The sequence below is a fragment of the Pituophis catenifer genome, unplaced genomic scaffold, assembly GCF_029215685.1.
Source record: "Pituophis catenifer annectens isolate HBS135680 unplaced genomic scaffold, rPitCat1.0.hap2 SCAF_1, whole genome shotgun sequence".
In the NCBI taxonomy this organism is placed as follows: Eukaryota; Metazoa; Chordata; class Lepidosauria; order Squamata; family Colubridae; genus Pituophis; species Pituophis catenifer.
In genome coordinates, this window is record NW_027256881.1 from 227,658,252 (window position 1) to 227,676,712 (window position 18,461).

Sequence of the window (18,461 nt, forward strand, 5' to 3'; positions counted from 1 at the left end):
TTCAGTTCTGATGTGTGTTATACATTAGATAAGTGGTTTAGCATTGCCTTTTTTGGATTTTTTTTTAAACTTTCCAATCTATTCTTCAGCCCAGGAATTCTTTGATATGTATTAACCTGGTCTGATCTTGCTTAGTATTCAGATCACCCATATTCAGCTAAGTGTTGCCACTTAGCTGAGCATTAATGTTATTTCTATTTAATTACTTTTAAATTCTCCTAAAAGCCAATTAAAGCCCATTTAACTTTAGTTGGACTCCACCCACCCCTTTCTGATGGTTTTACGGTATGGCCCATGGTGTGAAACACAAAGAGTCTAGGGCGGCTCTGAGCCTTCAAAACTTGTTCAGTTGCTTTAAAAGAAAAGTAATGCTTGAAAGAATATCCAGGAATGTATTTCCTTAGAGTTTTGTCACTTTGTCACTCCATTCTTCTTTGTTTTTCTCTTGAGAATTATAATATAAAGGGAAAGGCAGCTTGGTCTAGTCTAGTGGTTTAGGCACCATGCTAGAAACCGGAAGACAGAGAGTTCTAGTCCCGCCTGCATATAAGCTATCTGGTCCTAGTCAGGACCAATTACATGTAAGCCACCTGGGTGACATTGGGCCAGTCAGTTTCTCTCAGCCCAATTCACCTTCCAAGGTTGTTGTGGGGGGAAAATAGGAAGGAGTATTAGTTCAATGATTGCCACCTTGAGCTACTTATAAAGTAATGAAGGTGAGATAAACGATCTAAATAAATAATAAAGATGCACAGACACTACTTTACTCTGCTCAAAAGAATAAACATAAAGACATGATTCTGTGTAACTGTTTAAAAGGCATCTGCAAAGATGCACTCTGGATTTGGGATATTTATTTATTAATTCCATTTAATAGCCACCCATTGCTCCAAGGAAACTCTGGGAGGCAGACAAAGTCAAAATAAGGCATTCCATTAAAGCCTGTGAAAGCAAACTGAGTAGAGTAAAAGCACAAAACCAATTAACATTATGTGTTAATATTAGTATATGGGTTTGTATGTGTATATGTATATGTGTTCATGCCTGTGAACCCCCATTTTAATGCTTTCTTTCTTTCCTTACAGAATCTGATGTTGCAGATTTTGATGGGAGGAGCTCCCTTCTCTACAGATTCAATCAAAAGCTGATGAGCACCTTCAAAGATGTGGTTTCCCTGAAGTTCAAGAGCATGCAGGGAGATGGGGTCCTGTTTCATGGTGAAGGGCAGCATGGAGATTACATTACCCTGGAGCTGCAAAATGGGAAGCTTTCCTTGCACATCAACCTGGGTTTGTCCAAACATTTCAACTTATCTCGCATAAAGTTCTTCCTGCTCTTGGCTCTTTTCTGACCTTTCCCCACTGAGTTGAAGGGCTGTCTGCCCATCTGCGAGTCAGCAGGAAAGGATGCAGGAAAGGATAGTTGCTTTTGCATTTTAGGAGGTAGAATAAGGAGGAGCATATGATTTTAACATCAGAAAAAGTAGGGCTATTTAAGAGGTTGGGGAGGAAAGGAAGACAATATTGTGGGGACATGACAGGGGGAAAAAATGATGCAGAGCCTGTTTTGTCATGAGATTAGATATTAGAAGGGAAAGGCTGTTAGTCTGCAGTTAATGTAACCAGCAGCCACTTGAGATTTTTTTGGGGGGAAACAGAGAACAATGTTCTGCTATGATAGATAAGAAATAGAGATGATAGAGATAGATAGATAGATAGATAGATAGATAGATAGATAGATAGATAGATAGATAGATGATAGATAGATAGATAGATAGATGACATATAGATGACACATAGATAAATGATAGATGACATATAGATGACACATAGATAAATGATAGGTAGAAGGATAGATAGATAGATAGATAGATAGATAGATAGATAGATAAATAGAGGTAGAGGTAGACAGACAGACAGACAGACAGACAGACAGACAGACAGACAGACAGACAGACAGACAAATACCGTGTTTTCCCGAAAATAAGACACTGTCTTATATTTTTTTGAACCCTGAAATAAGCGCTTGGCATTATTGCCATGTGCTCAAAAGCCCGATTGGGCTTCTTATCAGGGGATGTCTTATTTTGGGAGAAACAGGGGAGAGAGAGAGAGAAAGAGAGAGATGATACTGTTTGTATGTTTTAAATTCAATTTGACCCAGAAATTATGGCTTCAGCTTTGTACAAGAATATATACCTTTATACAATCAATAGAAGTTTGTAATACAGAAGTAAAATACTTACCCCTCAATTTCTAGGTTAGATTTTGACTTTCCATCTGAAAGAAAATCTAGGAAAAACAAATGCTAGCTGCAAATGAAATTTTGATGTTTTCAATATCTTCCTCTTCACAAATTTCATAGCTAGGTTTATGGACTATACCTCTGTTTAATGCATATAAATATTCCTTGACTTACGTTCACGCTAAACCCAGAATTTTGGCTGTAAGTCATTGTTATTGTTAAGTGGGTCATCAATCTTATCATTATTTTTATGCGGGTCATAAACTGAGTCACCATGGTTGTTAAGTGAATCCAGCAGAATCCAAAAGGCATTATTTGCTGTTTTCTACCAGAAGATGTTGAAAAAGGTCACAAATTGCAATCATGTAACTGCAGGACACTTCAACCAGTTGTAAATGTGAGCCGCTTTTAAGGCACCTGAAATGCGATCATGGTATTGCAGGATGTGTGTAAGTGTGGCAGTCATAATTTTGAGGACTGATCATAAGTAGCTTTTTTGAAGTCCATCATTACTTTGAATCAATTCATTAAATGACTGGTCATTAAGCTAGAACTACCTGTAATGTAAGTAAGAAATCTGGCACAACATTTTAAAAAAATAAATAATAACAATTAAAAAAAAACACCTGACATTCAAACAGCAGTTTGATCCCATAGTCATTCCAAGAAGCACTAACTAAGGGGGGGGGGGGAGAGAGAGAGAGAGAGAGAGAGAGAGAGAGAGAGAGAGAGAGAGAGAGAGAGAGAGAGAGAGGCTGGCTTCTTCCCACAGCTTGGAAAACAGGCTTTTTAAAGTTTGTGATGGGGGTGGGAGTGGGCGATGAAGTGAAAGAGAACCCTTAGCTAACATGTGTTCAACAGAAATAAATTAAATCTGTCTTACAAATTATTCCATTTTTAATTTGAAAGGGTGCTGGATCTTAAAGCTGCTCTGTCAATATAGGCAATGGAATGATTGAATTTCTAATTATTTTCCCATCCTTATTTAGTCATGATGTGGAACATACCAATTGACTCTACCTGTAATTCTATATTTGTTAATCTGAAAAGAAAAATCTTAGTTCTACCAATACATATTGTATTACTTCTACCTTTAAATGTTGTATCCTTGCTAGGACTTTCCTCCCTGCCCCAATAAAATTACTAAGTATTGTATAGAACAGTGGGAGTTGAAATCCACCCATCTTAAAATTGTCAAGGTTGAGAAACACGGATATAAAGTGTGAAAAGGATATTCTAGTTCTGAACCAGCTGTTATAACTGTAGGGTATACAGTATATTATGTTAACCACAGAGAATCCATGCAAAGTTGGACATTTATAGCCAGAAAGTTATTTCTGAAATGACCCTGTGTCTTGAATGAGACATCTGTCGCTTAGTTTTTTCTTTCTCTATGTGTTTCTTACACAAAAGCAAAGACAGAGCAAAGTACATTTTCTCAAAAGTGAGCGTGCTCGATTTACTTTTGAGATTGATATGCCTAATTACATCCATGGTACTAAAGATTCTGAAACACTGAATTGCTATTTACCACCCAATGCAATATGTATTTGTCCAAAGGAAAATCGTTTTCATTACATTGAGGTGATTTGCAGAAGTGTGTATAGGATTCTAGCTTCAAGGAGATGTGTTCCTGGATGTTTTACCATCTATGCTGCCTGAATGACATTAATTGACAAAATGGATTGATTCCACTTAATTCTACTTACCCATAACTTTTCCATAAACATATGGTTGATTCTTTACGTGCTCCTTTCTTTTGAAACCAGAAGAAGGGTGCTTTGCTTATGTATACTGTGGGTTAATTTATTTAGAAATGTGTATCATTTGCAACCTCCTTGGCTGCATTTAGGCCTTGTCTGTTTTGGCTGATTAAATAAAAATGAGCTTGTTAGGCTGTCAGATTGTCAGAAATAGTGATTTTATTTAGGCTTGTTAATTTCACTTCCTTTCAAATGCAGTCTTGCCAAGCAGCCTTATAGGGAGACTGTGCCCCAACCAGTGAATTTTGCTTATAAAATGCTTGGAAAAATTTGAACCAAAGGATTTGCATTCTGTCAAATCCAATGACATTGCATTGTTCCAATGTGCCACTCGGAGACAAAGTGGAAAAGTTAGATTAACCCGATTAAAACTTCTTTCAAATCATAGATTTAAAGTTGGGGCAACTTCTCCCATGAAAAGCAGGAGGAAGCAGGAAGCTATAAGAGAATTAGCAGGTAGAGTGAAGGATACAGTAAGTACAGTGACAAGGCAGCTGAAAACATGGAGCCCTTTTTGTAGAATTGAGCAGAAAATCGTGAAGACAGATATGGAAGGGGAAAGAAAGACTTACCTTATTTCAGAAAAGGAAATAAATGAAAAGTCCTTAAAAATGCCTCAGATTTCCTTCAGGCTGCTTTCTGTTTGCAAATCTGTATTGAGGAGAAGAGGCTTGGGAGCAATACCCTCTTAAGGTTTGCATATTTGAAGAGATTTGTGGACAAGCTATAGGGGAGTTATAGGGTGATGTATTATTTCAGAGGTCCTGGGAGAATAAGTAGCAAAAATCCCTTACAGTTCATTTTTGAAGATAGAAAGTGAAGGGAAACAAAAGCTGCCTATCTTTACTACTGTGTTTCCCCAAAAATAACACCTATCCCAAAAATAAGCCCTGCCATGTTTTTTGTGTGGGTGCCCAATATAAGCCGTATCCCCAAAATAAGGCCTTCTTAAGCACCTACGCAGCCGTCCAGCTGCTCATTCCATCTGGTTGCTTGTAGTATCATTGCCGTGAGACCTCCTGCCCTGCCACGAGGAAGCAGAAGAAGTGGGCCTCCCATGTACTCTTAAAGTATATGGAAAAAAACAAGACATTCTGCAAAAATAAGCCCTAGTGCTTATTTTGTAGCCCAAAAGAAAATAAGACCGGGTTTTATTTTCGGGAAAACTTGGTATTGCTTAGGCAGAAACAAACCTTAACTAGGAAGGAAGGGGATTATCTGTAGGCAAGGTGATTCAAAGTAAACCTCATGGCCTGAGCATACCATAAGAATGGTAACTTGAAGTATCTCTTTACTTAAAAAGGTTGTGCTGTGGTTGGGATCCGATGTGAAAGAGAGACTTTGTAATGCACGGGAGCATAAGCACAATATTTGTGCACCTGTCTGGGATTCTTTACAATATATGCAGCATTTTCCAGGATTGTTTGGTTCCTGTGGGCTTCTGTGTGGCTGCTTTACTGAGGTGTGAGCAGATATGGCATTCACCCTCATTCCAAAACACCACTTCTCAACAGAATCCAAAGCATTGCGCAGCCCTAATCTATATTTTTACCTATCTATATGTGTGTGTGTGTGTGTGTGTGTGTGTGTGTGTGTGTGTGTGTGTCTGTCTGTCTGTCTGTCTGTCTGTCTGTCTGTCTATCTATCTATCTATCTATCTATCTATCTATCTATCTATCTATCTATCTATCTATCTCAAATTCCAGGATTCCCATTCTTTGTATAGCAGCAGATTCTTCTTTATTATTTTAAGTGGGCTGGAGGTCAGTCATAACAAACAGAAGTTTTTGTGCTGTGGCTAATGCTAAATCCTAAGGATTAAGTGGAGAGTTAAAAGCATAATACATAAAGGCTGCCTCCAAAACAGCAAAGCAGCTAGGCTTCTCACTAGTACGACTAATGCAGTCTGTAAAATACTAATGACGTCTGTGGTTTACATGGATTGGATTATTTCACCCCAGTCTGACTTTACTTTTTGCTTTTTTTCTTTTAAAAAAGCTGTGTACAATACCCATTTGGCTGGCAAGATTCTAGTATCTAATTTCTGCTGTCTCAGATGACCTTGGTCTATTAGAATTATGCCAGTTTTGAAGTTGAAGAACAAAGTGAAAAGAAGACTATAAGGAGGTGTTTGGTAGTTGGGGGCTTTTAGACACTGTGATGATTTGTTGTCCTTCCCAGGTAAACAAGATAGGAAACACAACTAGATGATTCTATTGTATTGTAAGGCTATGCTAAATTTTGAAAAACTGAAGTTATTATCTTCCCACTGCCACTTTTAACTGCTTGATCCATTAGGTGGCTTCTTCCTAAGTTTGTTTCTCTGACCATTAAGCCACTGGAGGCTCTTCCCTCTCCTGTCTGATTGTTTCCTAGGCAGTGTCTCACCTCCAATTTCCCAAGTTCATCACACATTCCATTACATGATTGCAGTGCAGAAGTGGTATTCAGCCACTTCGAACCAGTTCGGGCAAACTGGTAGCTCCAACGATCAGTTGGCCCCGCCCACCTGCCCCAGCTCTATCCTGTCCTTTATTTCCTGCTTTGTAGCTCATCTCAATCACACAGCAGAGCTGATTCCCCCCCCCCCGTTCTACTTACCACACTCACCAAACCAGTTTTTTAAACCAGCAGCATTCCACCATTGCTGCAGTGGGCTCATTAAGAAGATGGACTAGAAACCTGTTTAAGATTTACTTGTTTTTTTTTTCAGATTTGCTAGGCTTAGACTTACTCAAAAGGCATCTTCTCTCCCCCCCAAAAAATATCCTGCCATCTTCTCTAAACCTCACTGCTTCTTTGTGCAGGGAGAAAAAAATCTGTCTCTCTGGATTCAGAAAAAATATGGAGTAATCAATAGTCTTCTGCAGAGAAAGTGCCATCCAAAAGTGCCAAAAGAATGAAAGAGACATTGAACCACAAGCTCTGAACTTTTGGGTATGCATGGGGCAACCAGAGCAGAAAAGTAACAGAGCTTTCAAAATAACATCACTGATAAAGGCTGCCTTCCTGTGTTCCTCAGTGGCATGGCTCCTTGCTTCTATATAATGGAGAAGGACAGCTGCAGTCCTTCAATTTCCTAGATAAAATGGACTTCTGCATATAGATGATACTGTGTAGAATGCACCTCCAGGTAAAGGAAGTGTTGTGCTGTGTCAAGTGTCTTTTCAAACACAAGTGTCCCTGTTCACAATGAGTTACCATCTCAATACTGCCGAGGTCAAATCCATCCCCACGTCACATAGTCTTATAGGACAAAAATGCAATAGATTGACAAATTCAGATGAGAAGACTGAAATGACCAGCTTAAGAACTCTTTCTGTATTTAGCCTTTTTTAAAGAAACTTTTTTTGTGGTGTGTTCCATCTCTTTTGTACATTTCAAATATTCAGTTTGTGGATTTAGCTGTTCTTCTCCATGACAGATCGCCTCAGTCCCTGCAGAAAACTGATTTTTAACTTCTTAAAACTGAACCACTGTTTTGTGCAAGTTGTTTTAGCTAAATATGTTTCATTGAGCTTGCCACTGGTTGGCAAGGAAAGAAAAGAATAAAAAGAAACCTAAAGTATCTATATATTAATATATTGAAATAAAAAAAAAGACTCATAATAGAAAAATACAGTATTTTTCAAGTAGGAAAAGAAGTAGACTTTTTCTCCCCAATCTCACTTATTTTTGCATTGTTAACTCCTCCCTTTGAAACCTCTGTGCAATTGTTCAGCATCAGATAGAGGAGAGGATTCTTCTGGTGACTAAAAGCATAACTGAGCATCGTATGATGATTCTCTTCCACTTTAAAATGAATGAAGGACCTCACTTGGTTGCTATTATCAAAACTTTCTTAGATTAATCAGAGGCTACTAATAAACAATGAGAATGGACCAAAACAGAAGTGTTGTTCTCCTCCATGATGTACATTTCTAAAATAAAACTACTCATTTTGGTATGCGTAGCCTTTCTCAGTGGGTAGATGGATAGAAGGATAGATAGTTGATTAATGCAGGTGAGAGGAAAGATTTGCAATTTGCATTACACCTCAGAGAGAATCCATTTTTCATCTATTCCTATTTAGAGTCTGCATACCCCTCCCATTGCACAGTGATATAATACTTACACACAGATTATATTTATATCCATTTAAGCGGAGAGAATGAAAACTTCCAAAAATTAACAGGAGACAGCTGGTACATAGGAGGAAGGCTGTGGGTGGCCAAAAAAAAAAAAAAAAAAAAAAAGAACCAAAAAAACATAGTGGTGATGTAATAGCATAGACAAAGTTAGTGCTCTCTTAATAGTGAGAATTTTGCTTCTTAAAATACTTTTTGTCAGATTTTTCTTTTACAAAAAAAGTATCATCTTTCACAGCAAACCTTTTTCAGCAGACCTATCAGGCATGATGATAAATTTGTGTAAAATATGAAAAAAAAAAATATTGCACTGCCTACATTGATAAATAAACCTCAGGTTATTTCATAATTGAGGACAATGCACTAGTCACATGTATGGCCTACTAGCCATATCTGTCAATCCCCCTTTCTAAAGTTGCAAATGAATAGTCTATAAAAGCAGGGAATAGCAAATCCTGAAAGACCATGGCTATATTAAAAAGTCTCAGAGCCACCATCCTATTGATACTTAATAATTTAGGCAGGGATGGGCATTTCAATTATTAGAGAGACAGAGTGAATTTTAAGGGTAAAGAAGAAGAAAATTGAGATTCTTCATTGTACTCCTGCTGCCATCTTTGCTTATAGTTTTTATTCCAGTTTAACACCAGTTACTTGAACACTGTTTATCCCACCTCCACGGTTGTCAAATTATTTTATATTGCAAAGAGTCATCACTCTGGTGATCTACTGATGAAGAAAAATGATGGTTTAGGATGTACACTTTCTCAAGTGTAGAGAAGGGCTAATGGAATATTAATGGTATTTATCAGCCCCAAACTCTGAAATGTATCCACTGCTCAAATTTCAAAAAAGAAAGAAAGAGAAAGAAAGAAAAGAAAGAAAGAAGGAAGGAAGGAAGGAAAGAAAGAAAAAAGAAAGAGAGAGAAAGAAAGAAAGAAAAAAGAAAAAGAAAGAAAGAAAGGAGGAAGAAGGAAAGGAAAGAAGAAAGAAAGAAAAGAAAGAAAGAAGGAAGGAAAGAAAGAAAGAAAAAGAAAGGAAGGAAGGAAGGAAAGAGAAAGAAAGAGAAAGGAAATAAAGAACAAAAAGAAAAGAAGACAAAGACAGAGACAGAGAGAGAGAGAGAGAGAGAGGAAGAATAGTTCACTCTTCTTCTTAATAAAGTCCCTCACATTGTTTGGGTTAATATTTTGAAAGTTCAGTTATGACCAAGACTAACATTTGAAAGGATGGTAAATGCCTTCTTAATCTTGACCATTATTATCAAATTATCTATAGAGGAAATCCATGAGATAACTTTCCAATATCTGTGCATTCATCAAAGTTGTAAGCTGTGCAGCCAGTCTGCAGCCATTAGCACCTGAATGATTTATTCTTGCATTTTATGTGGTCCACAGTTAACTCTAGTGTGAACCTTTTAGTCACTTGCTATCCATCCTTATTATGTTCTACTACAATCCTCACTATAATCTACTGATTATTGTTAGGGGTGTCATAAAAATGCTGACATCCTTTTTGTGCTGAAATACACCTATACCACACAAGGGTAAGGTTGGATGAATCACTTAAGCTTTGGTTGGCTTTGTTTCTGATTTTTCTGTCTCATTTCCCGCTTTTTGAAAACGATGTGAAAATTCTAGTGATTTTTATAGGTAAATTTGTAACATCAGAAGCATTTTCTCTGCCAATTTTCCCTAATATAGTTGTACTTTTGTGCATATCCTTCCAGATGTAGGGAGCTTGATTACACATTTTGGCTGTAGAGCTGCGTTGAAAATTTGGAAAAGTGTGAATATGAATCATAAAAGTATTTTGATTCAGGTACAGATTCAGAACATTGAATTAGACCATTTGCCTCTTCAGGAGAGCAGCCAAATCCTTTGTCTCGAAAGATTCACGTGTTAAAGCCTTGAAAATTCCCTATGTCCTGACAATGTAGGCTGGCAAAGAAATACAAATGGCTTTCCATCCCATTCTGGTGATACAGGTAATCCTCGACTTACAAACATTTCGTTTAGTGACATTCAAAGTAACAGTGGCACTGAAAAAAAAAATGACTTACACTTGGTTCTCACACTTACAACCATTGCAGCTTACCCACACAGTCACATAATCAAAATTTGGGCACTTGGCAACAAATCTATATTTACAACAATTGCAGTATCCAAGGATCGTATCTCTATTTGCAACAAACAAAGTCAAGGAAAGGGGGGGGGAGCCAGATTCACTTAACCACTGCCTGACTTGCTTAAACATTGCAGTAATTCACTTAAGGACTGTGGGAAGAAATATCTATCTGGTTCAGTTCCAAGCCAGGAGAAAGGCACTGGAGACAAAATGGAGGCTGGAGGCTGATTGGAAAGAGGGTCCATTTATTGATGAATAGGACCACATGTTTGTGGTTCTGGTGCAGCTGACCACATGGTATTGAGAGTGAGGGGCTTTTATACTTTCTCTTGGGCTTTGCACTTGAACTTCCTGTTTCTGTGCAAGAACATGTATTCTATTGGCTGTTGTAAGGGTCATAGCTGGCTCTGTAGGTTGTCTGAACTCCCAGGTTTGGTTGAAGTTTGGAGGGTGATGCAATGTCCTTAGGAGATTGTGCAATGTGGTGAGCTCTGCTGCTAGATGGTAGTGGGTTAATCCTATTATGTCCTGAGGGGTCATGTCTTAATCCCATCATCCTGGAATTGAAGGTCTTTGTTTTGTAGATAGGATGGCCCAGTCTTTGTTAATGGGCACAAAATATCTGCTGGGGGGTAGGGAGCTGGGGCTCTGAGTTTCTGTCTCGCTTAAGATTTTTCTTTTTCTTTTAGGGGAAATATTTTATCCTGCCTTTTTAAAATATTTCTCAAAATACTTTATTATTCTAGGACGGGGATGGGTGCTAACTTTCTACAGAACCATGACTAAAAAAGCTGTAATATTGGGCACAAGTCCCTGAACAATCACCTTGCTTAAAATGATAGAAATTCTGGTCTCAGTTATGCTTGTAGGTCAAGGACTACCTGCGGTGCTTTGTTTTTCCCTTCATTTTGAGCAACCGGTGCCCTAAAATTTATTCTGAATGAAATGAAGTTTCTTCTGGGTGGAACCCCAATACATTTCTGCCAATGACAGCTGCCAGCCCTCTGTCATACTTAATTTTCTTTTACCCTAATGTTAAATTCTCAGTGCTGAGAACCGCTTTCAGCGGCTAATGCAGAGGAATGGTGAAAAGGTTTTGCTAACCCTTTGTTCTGATATTCGAGCCCTTTCTCTGACCTTGGAATGAAAGATTTATTCTCGTTCCAAAGATCCTACATCCGCAGCCTGAATAGCCTTAATATACGTTATTGCTGAAGAATATTATTCAACATAATTTGAGCAACCAGCAGGCAGTATATGGCAATGGCCCATTTTTGAAATGAGATGCCAGCTAATTTTGTTTAATTTATATGTGCTAAATTTAACTAGATTTCCTTTCATCCAAGGAGACTAAACTAAAAGCATTAAAGGGAGAACGTGTTACCAATTTTCTCCATATCATTCCTCCCGCTCCAATTTATTATATTTGTTTATAATGCAAGTGACAGTTTTCCGAAGTTTTCCGTTGTTGTTACATAAATCTATTAGCCAGTTTTTTTTCTCAGCCAATTTTTAAGTGTTTTTTTTTTAAAGATCAGAAATACTTAAAGAAAATTGATGCCTTTACATTTAAAATACCCATAGAGAAATGGAACTTTAAGCAATGATAACATCAACTTCTATGTAGGTATTATGGCTGAGAAGTTTCCCCAGTTACAAATGAGGATAGAAAAATCCTATCCAGATTTTTTTTACAACTGGTTCTGTGTGCGTGGCTTGGTGGGCGTGGTGTGGCTTGGTGGGCATGGCAAGGGAAGGATATTACAAAATCTCCATTCCCACCCCAGTCTGGGACCAGCCAGAGGTGGTATTTACCAGTTCTCCGAACTATTCAAAATTTCCACTGCCAGTTCTCTGAACTGCTCAAGATTTCCACTACCGGTTCTCCAGAACCTGTCAGATATCACCCCAATCCAGATGCATCTTTTCTAAAGGAGGTTGGACTATGCTTTGTCCGGAACATAAGTGGCAGTGCCCAAGTTTGCAGCTCCTGACTCTCTCCACACATGAAAAGCATGAACAACCATTCTTTCAAGCACCAGTAACTTTAAATAGAGCAGATAAGCATGGGTGTCCAAGCATAGAAGGAAGTTAGTGGGATTTTTTCCTCCCAAAGCAGGGTTAAAAAGTTTTATTCTCTGATGAAAATCTAGAGAAAGTCTAAACCTTATACGGGCAATTCTTGACTTACAACAGTTCATTTAGTGACTAGGTAAAGTTACGACAGCACTAAAAAAAATGACTTATGACTGTTTTTCATACTTACGACACTTGTAGCATCGCCATGGTCTCATGATCAAAATTCAGACACTTGCCAAGTGACTCAGAGTTATGATAGTGTGCAGTGTTCTGGGGTGATGTGATCACTTTTTGCAACCTTCTGACAAGCAAAGTCAATGGGGAAGCCAGATTCATTTAACAATTATGTTACTAACGTAACAACTGCAGTGACAACTATAGCAAGAAAGGTTGTAAAATGGGCTAAAATTCACTTAACATTCATTTTGGGCTCAGTTGTGGTTCTAAGTCAAAAACTACCTATAGCAGGTAAAGCCAGAGGTGTTGGTAGAGCTCAATTGTTTTCCAATTTTGTCTACTTTTTTATGGATTTTGTACTGCTTTTCTATTTACTGAATATCCAGAACAAGGTTGTTGATGACACATACCATCCTTTGCTTCTGTGCTACACAAGCAGTAGTGCGTTTCAATTTCATTTGCTACCAGTTTGCTCATGGGCAAATGTGCACATGCGCACGATGCTTCTGCATATGTGCATGCATGATGCTTCTGTGCATGTGCGGAAGCTTCTGTGCATGCACAGAGATGTCCAAGCAGGTGGGCAGAGCCTCCCACCACCACCGCTACCGGTTCGCCCGATCTGGGGCAAACCAGTAACAACCCACCACTGTACACAAGCACTGGTCATTCTCCATATCCTTCCAATCAAATAATGATAATCTATTAAACCTCTTTCCCTGATTGCCTTTAATAACCAGGAATGGCAAGAGACAAACATACCAGAGCTTGTCTCATGCTATGATGTATTTTTTTCCATATCCAAAGGCAGTATGGTTAACAGATGACATGCAAAAACAGTATGGTTAACTGATGTATCATACAGTTCATTTCTAAAGCATGCCTCACCCTGAGGTTTAAGAAAATAAAGATGGGAAAGCATTCCTACATGATAAAAAATAGGAAAAGGGCCACTTTCATCCTCTAGATCAGGGGTCCCCAACCCTGGGCCATAGACCGGTACCAGTCCATGGCCTGTTAGGAACCGGGCTGCACAGCTGGAGGTGAGTGGCAGAGGAGTGAGCAAAACAGAAATCATCCCCTCCTGATACGTGACAAAATTGTCTTCCACAGAACTGGTCCCTGCTGTCAAAAAGGTTAGGGACCACTGCTCTAGATAACCTGGCAGAATAGCCCAAAGGAAGTTGTTCTTTTTCTGAAGTATTCCTAAATGCCTTGTTAGCAGTGTACTTATCATGACTCTCATCATTTCCCATAGATAGGGAGCAATAGTCTTCCAAATCAGAATATAACATATGCATCAAGCTTCAAAGCTGTTGCAACTATTATTCTCAGCTTGCCAATGAACTATGGGGAAAGGGAAGGGGGAGATAGAATTTAGGTTTCAGACTTCAAGATGCCAAGCGTGAGAACCAAGGACGTTTTCCCAGATGCTTATCAGAGCCAGAAAGACTTTCTCATAACAATACCAGGAGACTCAATTGGACAATGTAACCTACTCTAATTGGAGAGGGGCAGAACCCTATGTGGGTTTGCATGGGAAATAGCCAGACCTGGTTTTGCCTAATTGGTGCCAAAATGATGTACTCAATAAAGTTTTGCAATAAGAGATTGGATCATCTCGACAGTGCTTACTTTGGTTGGGTTTGTCAGTTGGAACCTTGATAATATGAACTCACTGGGAGACTGACTTTGGGTCAGTCACTCTTTGTCTCCCTCTCTCTCTCTCAACCCAATATATTTTTCAGGGTTGTTGCCATGATATATCAGGAAGAGGAGGAAGAAGAGAAAGGAACATATACCACCCTGGGCTCCTGACTGAACATATCTAGCAAGCAAAGAATGCTTCCTATTGTAACTTTTTTTTTTCCAGTGCAAATACATCTTTTTACAATCATACAAAAGCATAACTGACCTCAGAATTACAGTAAATTTCAGATAATGCATAAAAACAGGCCTGCTAATCAGTGATACTATTGAATTTGCCAGAGAATTAATCTTGACCAATGTTGTGTCCTGTTCGTCTCTAAGGTGTGGTACAGTCTGTATTGAGTAAGAGATAAGGCTCAAGGAAATGAGATTTTGGAGTAGAATCTTTCTTTCACTGGGAATTAAGCTATCATATTCAATACAAGAAAAGCCACAATTATTGTGGCTTTCACTTAGTAGGAATGGCTGCTGCTAAAATTGCATTGCCTGATGTTGTTCTGGAAGTGGCCTAGTTGAAGAGTGTTTTTAAGCCATTATTCTTGATGTAAGTCTTCCTAGAGAGGTACAACGAGATGATAATGAGAGATATAAGATCATACTTGGATTCTTTCAATAAATAAGTATTAGTTGTCTGCAATTATCTTCAGCAGTTGAGTTTGAGAAGCTCCTGCATTCTAGGTTGGGGTGGGCCCATCAACCTATTTTTATATGACCCTAAACTTAATCTGAAAAGCTCTTTGTTAGTTATTTGTTCAGGTTTTTGTTAAGAGATACACTTCTTGACAGCCCATTGCTTCAAATAGAGAGAAAAGAGTGTCAGAAATACAGTAGTGTTGGAGAAAACAAAGTGTACCTGCAAGGAGAACAGGGAAGTGTCAGAGAAAGAATATGAACTTTCAATATTTTTCAACTCTGGCCCAAGCCAATGGCAGCTGCAGCTCCCTTTATCCCTAGAACAGTGTTTCTCAAACTTAGCAACATTAAGATGTGTAGACATCAACTTTCAGAATTCCCCAGGCAACGTTTTGGGATTTGAAGTCCACATATCTTAAAGTTGGTGCCCATATCTTTGTTGAGAGTTTGTGGTGGATCAGGTAGAAAAAATGACTTTTTGTTCTATGTAGCAAATATCAAATTATTGTGCTTTCTCTGTTTGTTTTGCTTTTTCACACATTATGGCAAAATCCGTAGCTTAGCATTACATGGTTTAAACTTGGCTTTTTCTGTTCCATGCTCTCTTCCCCCTGTAAGGCAACATCTGCTTTGAGTTTAAATGTAGACATAAATAGGCATGTCATGGAAATCCTCACTGTGTTGACTGAAAGTGTTGTGAATTACATTCAACACATTTAGAAGGTATTATGTGTGACAGCTGTCCTATATCATTGAACATAAGGATTTAGACTTGCTAAATGGAATAATAGAATCTGAAATCAATTTTCTCTGTATTTTTCACTTATTCTTAGATGTTCGGTGTTTATTTATTTACAATAATGTCCGAGCTTTTCAGTTGGGCTGATTCTACATGAATTGTAAAAAACCCAAATTCTGCAAAAAATACAACAAACCATCACCATAAACAAATGTTCAACAATCTCATCACTTACTCTCGTAAAGATGTTCAGATGTATTTTGGGAACAGCCAGGTCTTTATAAGCTTCCTAAATGTCACTGGAGGGGGTGGGAAGGGGACACAACATTGGAAGCTCACATAGTACTAGTGTTTTATGGCAGCAACAAATTTAACTTGCTAATAAATAGGCAGCCTCATTTTGCACCATTAAATTTTCTGGATGGTCTGTTCAAGGCCAGGTAGAATGAGTTGCAGTAATCTGGTAATTTCACCAGTTCCAGGAAAAGCTGTAACTAATGTATTAGCTAAAGCTAGGCAAAGCCCTTCTTATCCATGCTCTCAATCAGCTCTTCTAGCAAGGTCTATGACTCCAAGATTACCCCAATGGAAGATCAACCCCATCTAGGCGGAAATTTGTAACTATCTTGGAATTGGCTGGCATCTGAATAAACTTTAGATACTTGCTAAATTGTCAGTGTGGCCTGTTGTTGGTCCTTTAGATTCAGCCTTAACTAATGTGGGTTGGGTTACTCTAAAATGTCCCTCTGGGTTGGAACCTGTGGATGCAATAAGGGCAGAGATATATTGATGCCTTGCCATTTTACTAACATGGTGCTAGTCATAATTGCTTTTCTGTTTAACCTCACACCATCAAAATCTCTGCTGTTATTCAATCCCCAGAAATCTTCAATATATTATGGAGGTTTGGCAAACAGGAAGACACCACTCAGGTCCAATTGTATCAATACTCAGTATTCCAGATATTGACTAGGTACCTGATAAAACCGTTTGTTAGCCTTGCAAGGTAGTCCAGAAAAGAAGCATAGCTACAGTAGATTGCTAGCTCTTTCTTTTTTGTAAGGTTGCATTAACAGGATCTTGCAAGACTGAAAGGATTCCTCTCTTCCTTCAGTTTTTCGGTCCTGAAAACTAGGGAGGGTCCCTTCTGAGATGCTTTTACCACCCTTCTTTCTTTGGGCTCAAATTTCATTTATCAGACCATTGTCTAGGCCAGTGATGGCTAACCTTTTTGCCATCATGTGCCAAAAGCGGGGGAGCACGGGAGGGTTGCGTGTGCGTGTGCCCACACCCACAATTCAATGCGCTCCAGCCCCGTGCTTTCCCCACTTTTGGCACGCAATGGCACAGTGGGTCAGGTAGGCCTATTTTTCGCCCTCCACAGGGTCCAGAGGCTTTCTTGGAGCCTGGGGAGGGTGAAAACGGTCTCCCCCCCCGGAGGCCCTCCGGAGGCTGGAAATGGTCCCTTTCCCAACTTCCAGTGGGACCGGAAGGCCTGAAAATCAGCTGGCCGATGCACACATGCGCACTGGAGCTGAGCTAGAGCAACATTCTTGTGCCCACATATATGGCTCCGTGTGCCACCTGTGGCACACGGGCCATAGGTTCGCCATCATGGGTCTAGGCTATTGGCTCTTCCTCCCATGCCCCAATGTCATTCCCACAAATCCTTATGCTGCTCTAGAAATCATTACGAAACTCTCAAAATGCTTGCTTAATGCTTGCTTGCTTGCTTTCTTGTTTGTTTCCCACCTTATTTTTACAAATAAAGTATCTAACACATCTTCCTCTCCTATTTTCCCCTAAACAACAATCCTATGAAGTAAGTTGGGCTGAGAAAGAAAGTGACTGGTCCAAGGTCACCCAGCTAGCTTTCATTGCTAAGGCAGGGCTAGAACTCACAGTCTCCTTTCTAGCCTGAAACTATAAGCACTAGACCAAACTGGCTCCTTTGAAAGTTCATTGGATTCCTCTGTAAGCCCTTCAAAATAGGTCAGACCAAGAAGGCTATTGGGACTCTACAGTTAACAGAATCTTGAAGCCTGACAGAGGTTTCAAGATTCCCTCTGTCCTTTTTTATACCCTTCCAGAATCAAGATAGTATTATTTTAAGTCTCTTTCTTTATCTTGGTACTTTCGTAGTTGTTTTATTTACAGCCTCTGAATTAAAAGGTCTTGCACTCTCTTCTCCAAAGTTATCTTTGCTTCTCTCTACATCATGGCAGGGGTGATGTAGAGGGTTCTACCCAGCTTGGGCGAACAGGTAGCGGCAGCTGTGGGAGTCTCCACCCACCTGCGCAGATATCATGATGTCACTTTTTTGCAACATATTAAGCCTCTGTGCATGTGCAGAAGGGTTTGCGCATGCGCAGACAATGGCAAACCAGTAGGGAAGGTAAGTGAATTTTCCCCCTGCATCACGGATGTCAAACTCGCCACGTCACATTGCCATTTCACAATGTTTTTCCCTTTCATGGAGCTGGGGTGGGCATGGCCTGCGTGTGACGCATCGGGCCCACAGGCCGCCAGTTTGACACTCCTGGTCTATATCATCAGATGCAGGGGTGGTATTCACTTATCTTCGCTACTGGTTCGCAAATGTGAGCGTGTGCCTTCTGCGCATGCACAAAGAATAAAAGATGGGACGTGATGACATCTGGCCAGGTGGGTGGAGCCTCCAACAGCTGCCACTACTGGTTTTCCTGAACCAGATAGAACTGGCTGAATACCACCACTGATCAGATGCTTTGGTAGACCATCCTATTTGATTCATCCTCCCTGAAGGAGAACACCATGACAAAGTGCCAAAGTAGAAACGCCACCCACAACAAATTACATTTCATCTGTTTCAGTGTGAATATC

General features: G+C 39.4%; 1 protein-coding gene across 1 annotated transcript in view; it reads left to right on the top strand.

Annotated features, from left to right (window-relative positions):
- The window catches only part of CNTNAP5 (contactin associated protein family member 5), a 424,307-nt gene that overhangs the window by 169,959 nt on the left and 235,887 nt on the right, over nucleotides 1-18,461 (top strand). Inside the window, exon 5 of the mRNA XM_070957105.1 lies at nucleotides 1,086-1,289. Coding sequence (XP_070813206.1) covers nucleotides 1,086-1,289 — 204 coding nt within the window. The remainder of the gene's footprint in view (nucleotides 1-1,085; nucleotides 1,290-18,461) is intronic.